Raw genomic sequence first — 15,383 nt, forward strand, 5'->3', positions numbered from 1 at the left:
ACACGACTTCACCATTTTGATTATTAATGTTAACGAGCAGAAAAACACGCCATAATAGGAGGAAGTTACGAAGCGCGAATGCATTAACATGACGAGTATACGGACAACATGGCGCGGGGGCGTGGCTGTGACGTCACGTGAGTAGGGTCTATAACAGTAACTACAGTATAACTAATTCTTTAAAAAATTAAGTACTTAACGACCTGAAAAAAATCTTAGTATAGGATTTATCGTCATTACACACCTCAAATTGTCTTTCAGGGTCCCATATGACCAGGTCAGCGTCGTATCCCGGTGTCAAGCTCCCTTTCTGCTGGCTCAGACCACACAGCTGTGCCGTATTCTGGCACAAAAGACGCACAGCGTCCCCCAGCTGAAAGTCTTTCCTACTAGCCAAACTCCAGAACAGAGGCAAGCCTGGCAAAAACCAGAAAAACTCATTTATGTTTGGTGTTAGGAGACCAATTTAAACATTCCAGAGGTTTATAACAATGATACATGGATCATAAAGTGGTGTATGTTGATGGTATTACCAAACTGCAGAGAAGAAATCTCTCCCCAGGCTTGAGTGAAGTCCCCAGAGTCCAGTTTCTTCAGATCCGGCGTGCAGGGGGAGTGGTCTGATACCACCATGTCAATGTAGCCTGCCTTCAGTGCCGCCCACAATTGATCCTATGGGGGCAAAGTAATCACTTAGAAGCTCAGTATACACATATACAGTGATAGACATCCAATGGCACTGAAACATGACAAGGTATGCTAGTGTTAACCTGGTTGTGAGCCGTTTTAATCGGCGGGCAACACTTAAACTGCGTGGCCCCAGCTGGTACGTTCTCCGCACTCAGACTCAGGTAGTGGTGTGTGGTCTCCACCGTCAGGGGGGCACCGCCCTTCTTGGCCTCCTGGATGAGCGGCAGTGACTGAGCCGAAGACAAGTGGACTATGTGGCACCGCACCCTAAAGCACAAAAATAGTTACAGTTGGACTTTAACAGCTATCTTGGAGTTCTTTGTTTGCATGTAAAAAAAAATAAGTTAAAATTTTTTAAAAAATCATTTATTATAAACTACTGGCAAACGCTGTTAAATTATTAACAAACTAATGTAAAACTACATTTTAACTGTTGGATAAAACGCAAAATACTTAAAAAGTAGGTATGTGTAACATCGCTTTACTCCCGCCGCCCCCCCTCTCCAATTAGGGTTTAAACTGTAAAAATATATTTCTATTTATTCACAATAATCAAACGTGGAAAATGCCACTTTTCTAACATTCACACAGGCCTTTTGTCTTCTTACCAGTAATATGTAATTTGATCAGGGCAAGGGGGTTGGTTGAACATTCCAAGCAACAGACCATCCCCAGTGAGAAGGGGGGAAAAAGGGTCTGAGCTGAAAGGGGGAAGCACTTTTGCCCTTGTCTTGGTACCATGTCTTGTCTTCTCTGTTTGTGTGTCTTTAAGTGTAAATTCTTTGTTCTTTTTTATTCCCGAATTCTGTGTCATCATCTCCTGTTCGTTATAAGAATAAAACAACCTGTAACAAGGATAAATCAAAACCTGCACTGTTGCAGTTGAGCGTACTTACTAGTGAGCTAATAGCCCAGTCTAGCTTCAACCGCCAGCACACTCTAGTTGGCAGTATTTTTTTCCATACCGCGCCACACCCTTTTTTATGTGTATTTTAAAGTTTTACCATTATTTTGAAGGAAACCTCGGACTTAAAGACCTATAGGCTCTAATAAGCCACAATTGTTCTCTTTTACTAAAATATGTAATCAGAAACACACATATTATTGCCATTGATTTAAAAATCTATAATATTTAGTCCATGTTTTGACCTACGGAGGGCGCCATGTTTTACGTGCGCAATGCACGCTGAGGGTGATGACGTGGTTGGGTAGGACTAGGAGCATAGCTGTGCTAGGCAGCAAGCGAAGGGATGATTTTGTCATATTCTGCTGCTGGTCAGATTGTTTTGTTATAGAGCTGTGGGATGAGTTCCCTACGTCGTACCTGTATCCAATTCCGGCTCATCAGCAGTGTCTTTAAACTGATCCTAGGCGGCTTGCCAAGATATTGACTTGCTGCTATTTCACAGTTTGTATATTTCTTCGTTGTTAGTTGCATCATTGCCTTGTTTGTTTTCGTTTGTCCGCCTTTCACTGCGGTTTTCCCTCGGGTTTCCTTTTTTTTTTTAACCCAACCTACTGTCACGGACCCTTTTTGTGTCTCCCTTTTCGTGATCGCATGTTTTTTTTTGTGTGTTCAATAAACCCTTTTTAATGCAATACCGATGTTATTGTTGTCTGCTTACTGTCTGAAGTGAGCCACGTTTTCCAATTTTGTGGTCAAGCCAGCTGCATTTTTTTTTCAGTTGTGTTTCCCTTTCAAGTTTTACTGCACAGACGACGCATGTGGGTTGTGATTGCTGTATAAGGAAAATCATGACTCCATCGTCACGTGGATGTATAGTCCTGTGGTCTATGTGCGCATCTGTTGCACGAGAGACATGGGTTCGAATCCCGCTGGACTGTAGGGCTGGGCGATATGGCCATAGGTACGTATCACGATAAATTGAGCAGATTTACCTCGATAAGGATAAATGACGATAAATTCGACCAAGCGGACTGTTATATAATTTGAAAATTTGAATCAATGCATGGAATACAAATTAACAGTTTCTCGTTAAATTTATTTACCAGCTTTCAATTTAACAATTGCACATGCAGTCTAAACATTAAGTATTAAAAAAATCTTGTAAACAATAAGAATTCTAGTGTGAACATTTATAACAGCTTGTATGACTTGAAAAATGTACAACATTATAAAAATCAATATGACGACTGTGCAAACATGTCATTCTAACACAAATGACTTGCAGCTTTAACAGTACACTTCAGACAACTTATTGGTAATGGCTGCTGTGATATAATTATTCAACACAAAGGTTTACGTCAAGGTTTCAGCCCCCCGAAACATTTTTTAATACATGCACCCCCCCACATACACACAACCTGTAAGAGCCATATTCCTGATTTGTCTTATCTGTAATTTTACTCCTCGCCACTAGAGGCTGTCAATCGCGTCTTTCCACTGACCTCGAATCAGCCCAGGTATGTTTAAAATGACAGCTAATCATGTCACAGGTGTTGGCAGTTAGGAGGGCAAACAGTTTTTGACTGTGTCTTAGTGCAACGTGCAGGAATGGAAATAACTCATTTTGTTTGTTCTTTTGTGAATGCGTTTTGAGTCTTTTGGTTTGTTACTTTTATTTGGACAAAGTGCTTTTGAGTTAACTTATTAAACGCCACCAGAATAAACTAGTTGAAGTGAGAAATGGACTCGCTGGTGTTTGCTTCGCGTCTCCAACTGCACTGAGCGCACGTCATCACTACAATCCCCTAACTATCATCCAGTACTAGACTGAGAACAGGGATCAGTCAGTACACTTAAGGTCAAAAACTTGCTTTTTTGATGTGGACACCGATCGTTAATTGGGACAACGATCATCAAGTGGACGCGGAGCTGCACGCAGCGTGTAGATTTTTACCAGCTCGTTTGGGAGCAGCGGATGTCAGCTGGGCAGCGTTTGACATCGCCGATTGCTGACTGGAGCCGTACGGGAGCTTCCTACGAGACCAGCGGCGGATCATCATCGCGAAGGAGCACCATTCATCAAGCCGGCCAACGCTCGATTGGGGTATGTGGAGACCAGCGCTTATTTGAATGGCCATTTTAATTTGTGTGCACACATTCGCATAAATCCAATGCATTGGTGACGTCACGAACTCACGATCGTCTAAAAACTTTGCGTCGAGACGAGTTGCGCAACACTTCTTTGCGGGCTAATTAAAAGCCATCTAAACATTCGTGGTCATAATGGCCGAAGAGGAAAAAGGAAAGCTTCGTCATGAGACCGAACTTACTGAAGGTGCGGGTGTACGGGAAAAGCGTGTGATTAAAATTACACCGAAGGTTTTAATGGAAAAAATAAGTAGCTTAGAAAAACAAAGGAAGTCTGGGTTTGTTAAACTGTCAAAAGTAAAGGAAAATATTGCAAAATTGATGTGCGATAAAAGGCACGTAAATGAGGTTGAAAATGAATTTACCACGTTTACTGAGTTGTGTGACAATATACAAATGGTTCATACATCTATATTAGGGTTGGTAGCTGCTGACGAGGCAGGCAAACATGATATATGGTACCAAGCCAAAATGTTGAATGTTAATGATTTTATTGAGTATACAAATCAGTGGTTAGCTGACAATAGGACTGGTTCAGTGCGTGATTACCATGGTGTTGGTTATGAAATAGGAAAACAACGTGAGCAAACACAAACGGTACAAATTGAAAATGAAATGGGACCAACAGAAACACAAAGTACTGTGGACAATGGCAATGAAAATAAAGTTGCGGATGTCAAGGATGAAGAGGAGGAAAATCAAATAAAACCACAAGACAGCATTTCAAATGTGCAGTCACAGCACCATGGCTCAAGCCGTCGATCATCAAGTGGCAGATCATCGAGCAGCAGATCCTCCACTTCTTCAGCTAGGCTCAGGGCAGAGGCAGAACAAGCTGCTCTCTTGGCTCGAGCTGCTGTTTTAAGGGACCAGCATGCGTTAGAGGAGCAGGAGCTTGCAGTGAAGAGAGCATTAGAGGAGCAGGAGCTCGCAGTGAAGAGGGCATTAGAGGAGCAGGAGCTTGCAGTGAGGAGAAAAAGGGAGCAGCTTCAGCTGGAGGCTGAAATCGCTGCAACCTCAGCTAAGCTAGCGGTGCTTCAGGACGGGAGCAGCGTCCATTCAAGGCGATCTGATGGAATGGCTTCCTACATTAAAAAGGGGGCTAGACCTAAGATCGACCTCGCCTCCCTCAATCCAGAGGCTGCGACATACGTGCCTCCACCACCGCAGCAGCAAGCTTTTCTACCTCTACAAAGAGATGTGTCATCAATGGTCATGCCCACAACCATATCCAACTCAAGGAAACCACAAGTTGATCCTTCAACATTGTATCCCACCTATTCTCAATCACAGGCAAAGCCAATTGTCAGTCAAGCCTCTCAAACACTTCAATTAAAACCAAATGCAACCTTCACTCAAGGAATTCCATCACAGCAAGGCCAACACTTGTTTCAACCCCTACAAGAACAAAATCCAACAATAGGCCTCTACAGTCTGCTGCAGCAACAAAATGACATAACGGCTCACCTTGTGCAAATGCAAACAGCACAACTACTCCCACGAAGAGAAATTCCAACTTACGATGGTGATCCTCTACAATACAACTCATTCATCAGGGCATTCGAGCACTGTGTTGAAGCAAAGACCACCTGCAAAGGAGACTGTTTATACTACCTCGAACAATTCACCAAAGGGCAGCCAAGGGATATTGTTCGCAGTTGCCTGCACATGACTGCAGATAGAGGATTCGCTCTGGCCAAAACATTACTCAAAGAACATTTTGGAAATGAATACAGGATAACCGCAGCCTACATGGAGAAGGTCACAATATGGCCAAGTATCAAGCCTGAAGACCCCAAAGCACTCCAAGCATATGGACTTTTTCTCCGTGAATGTTCCAATGCTATGGCTGATCTCCAGTACTTGGAACAGCTCAACATGCCAACAAATATGAAACTTTTGGTCCAAAAGCTTCCTTACAAACTCAGAGACAAGTGGAGAACAAAGGCATGTGAAATACTGGAGAAAACAAACAGGAGAGCACAATTTATAGATTTGGTCAAGTTCATCGAGCAACACGTCAGAATCATTTCGGATCCAGTCTTCGGCAACATACAAGACACATCACCTGCCATCAAAGGGGCTCCAAAAGCAATTAAGTTACCAGTCAAACCGCAATTGAGAAGCAGTTTTTCTACACAGGTGGTCATAAAGGATAAAGAACAAAACAAACCGGGTGATTACCAAAAAGAAAACGCGCACAACAAAGTGACCTCTAACGAAACAAATTCCATGTCCTGTTTGTATTGTAACACTGGTGGTCATGTGTTGGCACAATGTTTTAAGTTGGGAAAAAAGGCACATAGGGAGAAACTGAACTTTCTAAAGGAGAAAGGTTTGTGTTTCCGCTGCTTAACCACAGGACACTTGAGCAAGAGCTGTGATAGGCGCATCACTTGCAACAAGTGCAACCGAATGCATCCCAGCATACTGCATATAGAACAAAAGGAAATGGTGAATCATAATGATGGTCAACAAAGCACAAGTGAACAACCAAATACTTCTGACAGTTGTACAATATCCTCCACATGTGGTCTTACAGGGGCCGGAGACTGCAATAAAATTCTTCCAATTTTGCCTGTTAAAGTGAAGTGCTCAAAAGGGAACAAGGTGGTTAAAACCTATGCCTTTCTGGACCCAGGGAGTACAGGAACCTTCTGCACCAGGAGCCTCATTGAAAAGCTGAACACCAAAGGACGGAAAGCTAAAATCAAAATCCGCACCTTGGGGCATTACAACATAGTGGAAAGTTCTCTGGTTGATGGTCTTGAGATTTCAGGAATTTCTCCTGAGCAATTTTATTCGCTTCCCACAGTTTGCACCCATGATCAGATGCCAGTTTCGATCACCAACATAATCAGTGAGAGGGAGCTGAGAAAATGGCCTTATTTAAATAACGTAAAGATTCCCTACCTAAATGCCTCTGTTGACTTGTTGATTGGCACAAATGCATCCAAGTTGTTAGAACCCTGGGATGTGATTAACAGTCGTGAAGATGGACCCTACGCGATTAGAACCCTATTGGGGTGGGTGATAAATGGTCCGTTATGGGGCAGTAGCGACTGTGAACAAGAGCATCCTTCATTTTACGCCAACACAATTTCACATCATGCCATATACCATCCAGGGAAAGGAAAATTGAAAAGGTCTGCTAAAAGGTGGCGGAAAAAGCAAGAGCTTCCAGAGGGAGAGGGGGTCCATGTGGAGATGGTCAATAGAAAATGCCAGGACAAGCGGGAGCTGATCAGGGCTCAGCCGGAGAACCAGAGGGAATGGGTGGTGAAGAAGTCTACAGTCCAAGCCGAATGGTTCAAGAGCACTGGCTCTGCCCCCTGCATGATGTCGCTGTCGCCTCTTTGCATTCCCCAGAAGTTGGGCAAGCTACCAGGTGCTTTTACCCGGCGCCGGAGCTCGCACTATGGCAGCGGTCGGAAGGATGGGCCGCTCTCAGCTCAGGGCTTTGTGAGGACGCTTCCTGGCCGCATCCATCCCCAAGAAGCCAATACCATCCCCCTCTCCTCTGAGTCCCAGGAACTTCACAATGGACGTGGTGTCGGGCAACAAGCCAACACCGCAAATGACTGCGAGCGGCCTATGCCGTGCGACAGAATGCAAACTTGTCGTGCTGTCAGTCCATGTCTTATGGATCCAGTGAAGATGGAGCATCCGGATGACATGAAAATGCTGGTCTTCAGAGGTGGTACCAGATGGAAAATCAACAGGACAGATGAAAAGAAAAGGGGCATCCAATCAGGAAATTTAATTGAGAATTCACCAGGCATAAAAGTCCGCCAGGTTTCTCTGGACGCCTCCCCTACCAGAAGGAAACAAAGGTTCTCCTGACATTTCTCCTCCGATGAAGCAACGCCACAAACCTTCTGACTTGCCACCACAGGCAGCAGTTGAAGTCTGAAAAGGAGCAAAACACTCCCTCTACTGGACGAATGTTTGACAACCTGTCAAATAGGAGAAAGCATGGAACTGGGACAGAAATTACAGGAAGCTCAAATACATCCCGCAACGCTCAGTTTCGAGACGAGCGTTAAAATATGTTCAAAAATAAACACCGTTTGGTGGTCTATGATCATGGTATGACTTCAATATGGGATTGGGAGCAATCAATCTTTTTTTTTGTGCATGTGTATATCTATGGCTCATTTTGAATGGTAATGTAATTGCTTTAAAAGGAGCAATTAGGGGCCGGTGTGTAAGAGCCATATTCCTGATTTGTCTTATCTGTAATTTTACTCCTCGCCACTAGAGGCTGTCAATCGCGTCTTTCCACTGACCTCGAATCAGCCCAGGTATGTTTAAAATGACAGCTAATCATGTCACAGGTGTTGGCAGTTAGGAGGGCAAACAGTTTTTGACTGTGTCTTAGTGCAACGTGCAGGAATGGAAATAACTCATTTTGTTTGTTCTTTTGTGAATACGTTTTGAGTCTTTTGGTTTGTTACTTTTATTTGGACAAAGTGCTTTTGAGTTAACTTATTAAACGCCACCAGAATAAACTAGTTGAAGTGAGAAATGGACTCGCTGGTGTTTGCTTCGCGTCTCCAACTGCACTGAGCGCACGTCATCACTACAATCCCCTAACTATCATCCAGTACTAGACTGAGAACAGGGATCAGTCAGTACACAACCATTAAAGCTGTATTGCTCTGGTGCCAATGAAATATTTAAGGTTTTATGATGGCAGAATAAAGCAAACACATACAGAAAAATAGCTGTGGCCATTAAATTGTCATATTATATATAGGCTTCACTGTTGGATTATACTTTATGCTGAGTGCTTTACCATCATGAAAGCTTTCAGAGAAATCACACAGAGATGCCAAATAACGCGACATAATAATTGCTATATGAAGTCCGTGCCCAGTCCACTCATTAATTTCAGCCGTTTCGACAAGGTTAGAACCGCTATTCGACTCTTTCACGTTCATTTGTAGCCGCTGTTAGCCGCTAGCGTTAGCTTTTGGCTTGGCTACCAGAAGAAAGCACTGAAAGCATCCTCTCATGAAATCGTGAGAACCAGGGAGGACAGCGGGTGAAAGCCCATCTGGAACCAGCCAAGAGTTTACTTAATGTCGGGTGAAAGTTTGGCGAAGCTAACTTAAAGAGCATACGACACCAGAAAAAAAGTCTTAAATGGCATTATTATGTGAATTAGAATCATATTTTGAGACGATTCGACCATATACAACAATTTAGCAAAGCGCAGATGACGAGAAATTAGTCTTTTAATCTGCCGGTTAGCCACGCCTACAATTATAGGGCTTTAGCGTCCCCAACAGGTGGATGACGTCAGCGGTAGACTAGGCTCATCGGTTTTACTATTCAGCCCATTGAGGGGGAATTGTTCAGAACGAGGAAAACGAGACGAAAAGAGCTGCAAAATGTCATTGTTTCAGTCTCTCTACTCCCAATATTTTTACAGGATATTCTTTTTATCCAAGTATTTTCCCCAATAGCTATATAAATGGCTTGAGAAGGACCAGTCAGCCCGTCGAGGGGGAACTATTCACAATGAGGAAAACGCGACGAAGAGAGCGGCAAAATGTCATTGTTTCTGTCTCTTTACTTCAATATTTTTACAGGATATTCTTTTTATCCAAGTATTTTTCCCCAATAGCTATATAAATGGCTTGAGAAGGACCAGTCAGCCCGTCGAGGGGGAACTATTCACAATGAGGAAAACGCGACGAAGAGAGCGGCAAAATGTCATTGTTTCTGTCTCTTTACTTCAATATTTTTACAGGATATTCTTTTTACCCAAGTACTTTCCCCAATTGCTAAATAAATGGCATGGTCATGACAAATAACTTGTGATAAATGGAATATAAAATAATAAAAATCCATTTATTCAAGACGACATGGCAAAATTACTCCATAATGGTCAAAACAGTCGACTTTACCTTTACTGTCACACCTGCCGAACGATATTTTATGACACCTAAATCGGACATATGTCATTTCCCTTCCCCGGCTTCGGAGAATGTAAACAGACCAGAAGGAGTGACAGCTAGCCGACATGCTAACCCGAACTGAGGGATGTTTCAAAGTCTTCGAAGTGGAAAATCACACATAACTAGCCTGGATTATTTGACATGACGACCCGGTTGTCGATTTTCTTTGCGGATCGGCAAACCGCCCGGCGGAGAGCAATTTACAGTTCGTTCCCTGGAGGAGGGTGGCTGGAATTGTTGTGTAGCTAACGTGCTAACAGCTAACTGCTAATGAGCGTGAGGATAGCTTTTTACATGCCTATCAATGATCAAACGTAAGTAGTCCTTTATTTAAAGGAATTTTATAGTGTTTACTTTGTAATCACTGTATTCGTATTTGACATAATACAAAACAAGATGTTTACTCACTTCCTTGTAAGTCCAATGGTCCCACAGTAAATATCCACGGTGAATGGGAACCTTTTGAAACTCCAAAAAGGCGCATACGCCTCTCCCGCATACAGAATGATTTTTCTGCAGCCGTTTGGCTGGCGTGATGCAAAAAATAAAAGTATTAATCCGCAAAATCAGCTGAATCCTTCGTCCTCATACACAACAGTACACTGTAGCGTGAAGAGGACGTCTTCTACCGTACACGTCACAGCGCCCTCCTCCTCAATGAGAGACCGAAGCCGGAAGTCACTCATTTTCCTGGCGCGGGATTCAAAAAACTAAATAAATATAGCGATCGCTTCCACACACATCCAAGCGGTCCATATCATTCAGGAGCATAAAATACCGCGTGTATTATGAAATAAACATGCTTTTTCGTGTCACAAGCACTTTAAGCCCGACTCCATCCCGTTTACTTGTAGCGTTAGCCGCTGGCGTTAGCCTACTGGGGTTCTGTTTGTTTGGCTTCCTGAAAACCACGTGACTCCATACGTAAGCATTCTGTCTGCTTTCCTAAAGGGGAATGAACATAGCCGAACAACACAGAGTCAAAGCTGGATGAAAAGACTATATTTTCTTGTTGTATTAAATTACCGAATTTGCCGACATGGTAAAAATTACGTCGGTCATCGTGAAGAATTTCGGTGACGGTAAATTTTCTGTTTACCGCCCTGCTCTACGCTGGAGACCTTCATTTGATTGCTTTTGCTGCTCATTTTGTGAAATATCAACAGTGTTGCCCTGCTCATCACTTTTCCGCTCGGGTTCGAATTGGAAGGGCAGAACCGACGACATGTTTATGTAGCTAACAAGTGACACTGTGGAAGTACGACAGCGCTGCCCTGTCACGTCACCACCCAAAGTACCTTGCGTCGTCAACAACAATGGCGACCCACTAGTTAAACAAATTTTTCAAATTTTATAAAAAAGAAAACATTAAGAGGGGTTTGAATATCAAATAATACTACTAATACTAATACTAACATTTGTCTTTTAAGTCTTTCTGTCCATGGTTCCCTTTAACAGTAAAATTCCGGCAACCACACCTGACATTATTTTTCCGTAAATTAAATGTGTTTTCTTTACAGCGTTGAAGGTTCAATAATTCTGGTTTTTGTTACAGTAATGAGCTTACTGGTACTCGGTGCAGAGTTCTATCACGCTGCGGATGGCCTCCACTTCCATGATGTCGGGTCTAGACTGCAGGAAGGTGTTGTACTGCTGCGGGTCTGATGTGGGCACAAGTTTTACTTGCTGACTGGGATTCTAATTAATATCATTAACAGAAAGTTACCGCCATTGTTCTCGCTGGTGTCTTGCACTTCCTTCTCGGCGTGAAACTAAAAGAGACAAAAAGAATTCAGGTGTACAATCTTACAAAACAAAGCTATTGTTGGTTGGTCTGTGGGTTAGGTACCAATAGGACACTTCCTGTTCCTCTCAGCTGCTCCATGGCAGTTTGCAGATCTCCTTGGTTAACGTGGGGGAACTCGTCTACACCACTGTGGATCAGGAAACACTTGAAGCCGGCAACCCCGGCTTGGATTAGTGGCTGAAGCTCCAACTTTAGGTAGATAGTTTGATATTATGTCTATGGGTAGGCTAAGATAACTATGCCAGTAATATGCTACTACCTGATTACCAGGAATAACACCCCCCCAGAAGGCGGTGTCCACGAAGCATTTCCCTGTAGCTTCCCGTAGCTTTTCTTGGAAATTAGCAACCGTGGTGGTCGGAGGGATACTATTTCTGGAATATTTCACCTGTATTCTTAGTTTGATAACATAGACAAACAGGTAGCAGGTGTTATATTCTACTCACAACGGCATGTCAACAATGGTAGTGACGCCTCCCGCTGCCGCCGCCCTAGTGGCCGTCCAGAACCCTTCCCAGGTGGTGCGTCCCGGCTCATTGACATGGACGTGACAGTCCACGATTCCTGGCATCACTACGCTATCGCCTGCGTCCAACACCTGCAAATAATGGACAGTTCTTGCCTGGGGACTGTACGTTGAGCACCACTTTGAGATCTTAAATTTGACATTTTACCTCCACATCCTTGGGAACATCCCCGCCTGTTATCAATTGGTGGATTTTCCCATCCCGTATGAGAATGACGGCCGGTCCGACTTGTTGGTCTCCCAGAAATACTCTAGTGCTCCTCACGGCCGCCACAGAAGATCCCAGCTCCATAGCTGTCTGTGAGTAAGAAGCAAACAAACAAAAAGTATCTCTTTAATCCTTAAACCAGATCATGAGGGACTCTCGTGTTCTTGTGGGTGTATCCACGCCTCACAGCAGTTCAAAGTATCAGTGCCGCTGACTGAGACTGCCATGTGATAAATAAGAATTATTGTTCCACTAAGTAACAAACTAGAAAAAACAAAACACTAATGTCAACATGGTTACATACAGTGGTATGAAAAAGTATCTAAACCTTTTGGAATTTGCCACATTTCTGCATAAAATCACCATCAAATGAGATCTTTGTCAAAATAACACAGATGAAAAATCATTGCTCTCATTAAAACCACCGAAACATTTATAGGTTTTCATATTTAAATGAGGGTAGTATGAAAAGAATGACAGAAGGGGGAAAAATAAGTAAGTGAACAATCACATTGAATATTTTATGGCCCCTCCTTTGGCAGCAATAACTTCAACCAGATGCTTCCTGGAGCTGCAGATTACTCTGCAGATTGATCAGGACTAATCATGACCCATTCTTCTCTACAAAACTGCTGTAGTTCAGTCAGATTCCTGGCATGTCTGGCATGAATCTGTGTCTTTAGGTCATGCCACAGCATCTTAATGGGGTTCTAGTCTGGACTCGGGCACTCCAGAACGTGTATTTTGTTCTTCTGAAACCATTCTGAAGTTATTTAGTTCAGTCCTGATCCTGATCCATGTGCCAGATCAGTCTGGCATATCGATCAGGACTAATCTTGGCCCATTCTTCTCAGGATTAATCTTGGCCCATTGTTCTCTAAATAACTTCTGTAGTTCAGTCCGATTACTGGGATGTCTGGCATGAATCAATGTCTTTAGGTCATGCTACAGCATCTCAATAGGGTTCAAGTCTGGAGTTTGACTTGGCCACTTTAGAACATGTATTTTGTTCTTCTGAAACCATTCTGAAGTTGATTTACTTCTGTGTTCTGGATCATTGTATTGTTGCAGCAGCCATCCTCTTTTTGGCTTCAACTGTCTGACAAACGGCCTCAGGTTTTCCTGCAAAACATCCTGATAAACTTTTGAATACATTCTTCCATTAATGATTGCAAGTTGCCCAGCCCCTGAGGTAGCAAAACAGCCCCAAATCATGATGCTCGCGCCACCATGCTTCACGGGGGGGTTAAGGAGTTGATGTTGCTGAGTTGTTCCATTTTTGCTCCACACATGCAGTTGTGTGTTACTCCCAAACAATTGGTTTCATCAGTCCTCATAATATTTTGCCAAAACTTCTGTGGAGTGTCCAAGTTCCTTTTTGCAAACATTAAACGAGCAACAATGTTTTTTTAGACAGCAGCGTCTTCCTCCATGGAATTCTCCCATGGACACCATTCTTGGACATAGTTCTACATATAGTTGATGTGTGCACAGAGATATTGGACTGTGCCAGTGATATCTGTAAGTCTTTAGCAGACACTCTAGAGTTCTTTTTTACCTCTCAGCGTATTCTGCGCTGAACTCTTGGGGTCATCTTTGGTGGACAGCCACTCCTTGGGAGAGAAACAACAGTGCCAAACTCTCTCCATTTGTAGACAACTTCACTGACTGTCGATTGATGAACATCCAGACTTTTAGAGTTGGTTCTGTATCCTTTCCCACCTTTATACAAATCAACAATCCTTGATCGCAGGTCTTCAGACAGCTCTTTTGACCGAGTCATGACGCATATCAGACAACGCTTCTCATCAAGACAATTCTTACCAGGTGTGTGTTCTATAGTGGGCAGGGCAGCTTTGAACCACAGTGATTGGGCACACACCTGACATAATTCTTTTGGTAAAAATTGGTTTCAATTGCTCTTTAAGGCTCCTTAAGCAGAGGGTTCACTTACTTATTTTTCCCCCTTCTGTCATTGTTTGTATGCTATCCTCATTAAAATATTAAATGTTTGGGTGGTTTTACATAAAACAGACACAGTTTTTTCATCTATTTGATTTTAACAAAGATCAGATCACATTTGATGGTGATTTTATGCAGAAAAGTGAGAAATTCCAACAGGTTCAGATACTTTTTCGTACCAATGTACCTGCACTCACTGTACAACAAGCAAAAAAAAGTTTACCATTAAATTAACAAATTACAGTAAAAAGAATTACATTTTAAATCTGTCAGTCAAGCGTGCTGACTAATGAGCTAATAGCACAGTCTAATGCCACTGTTCACTGTGTCCAGCATGCTCTTTTAAGTTCTCAGGGAGCACATTTTTCATTGTTTTCTACACGCCTTGCACTCAATCCAGCCTGTTTTTAGTAGCTCAGTAGTCAGGACGCTTAATTGCCAAGATGACAATTCTTTGGTAAGAGAAGGTAGGGGAGTTTGATATAAGGAGCATTATAATGTCACAGTCTATCATTAACACTGGTTACATTTGTGTCACAGAACAAATAAGTTACTGTGTTAATATTTTTTCATCCTAAAAATCTAGATTAAAATGTATAAAAGCATTGTACAGTTTTTGTACCTTTTTTTCATGGTTAAAATCTGGGAACCATGGGGGTCACTATTTTTGCAGTAAATTATCTTTTTTTTTTTAACATTGAAATAACCACCTTCTGTTTTATGACATTTTATAATGTCAGGCGTTACTTTCAGGGACTGTCGAAAATTCTAGTTTTTCTAAAAACTACCAGACATTTCAAATGAACAAGAGAAATTTAGCCACCTAAGTACCACCCTACTTACTTGTCTAGTGAGCATGTAAGCTATTGTACCTTTTCTAGCTTTTAAGTGATTAACCTAAAATGGAAAATTTGTACTTGACATCAAAAAAATGAATAATTCTTACGAGACACTTCGTGGAGTTGTACTTACAGTGTTAAGGAGAGTAAAAATTTAGGAAAAAAGTGATTATTTCCTCTTGAAACCTACTGCTTTTGGTTTTTATCGTAAAATGTATCTCACAGCTGTTAAACTGTACCAACATTTCATTGTTGTTGGCTTTATTTAGGTAGGTTTACCACGTTTATAAATCTAAAACTTCAGCACGTACAGTACTGTACTTCCGTGTT

At 42.4% G+C, this 15,383-nt stretch overlaps 1 protein-coding gene across 2 annotated transcripts in view; it reads right to left on the bottom strand.

Annotated features, from left to right (window-relative positions):
* The window catches only part of zgc:103559 (Allantoinase, mitochondrial), a 17,569-nt gene extending 2,187 nt beyond the window's left edge, over positions 1-15,382 (bottom strand). For both annotated transcript variants that reach the window (XM_057840463.1, XM_057840462.1), the window contains exons 1-10: positions 15,187-15,382; positions 12,193-12,342; positions 11,965-12,116; positions 11,778-11,892; positions 11,561-11,707; positions 11,438-11,483; positions 11,279-11,372; positions 771-957; positions 534-672; positions 245-417 (exon numbers count right to left, since the gene is read on the bottom strand). In XM_057840463.1, the coding sequence (XP_057696446.1) occupies positions 245-417; positions 534-672; positions 771-957; positions 11,279-11,372; positions 11,438-11,483; positions 11,561-11,707; positions 11,778-11,892; positions 11,965-12,116; positions 12,193-12,336 (1,197 nt within the window). In that variant the 5' untranslated portion in view covers positions 12,337-12,342; positions 15,187-15,382. The remainder of the gene's footprint in view (positions 1-244; positions 418-533; positions 673-770; positions 958-11,278; positions 11,373-11,437; positions 11,484-11,560; positions 11,708-11,777; positions 11,893-11,964; positions 12,117-12,192; positions 12,343-15,186) is intronic.
* Position 15,383: the final 1 nt, after the last annotated feature.

This window comes from Corythoichthys intestinalis, chromosome 7 (genome assembly GCF_030265065.1).
Source record: "Corythoichthys intestinalis isolate RoL2023-P3 chromosome 7, ASM3026506v1, whole genome shotgun sequence".
Taxonomy (NCBI): Eukaryota; Metazoa; Chordata; class Actinopteri; order Syngnathiformes; family Syngnathidae; genus Corythoichthys; species Corythoichthys intestinalis.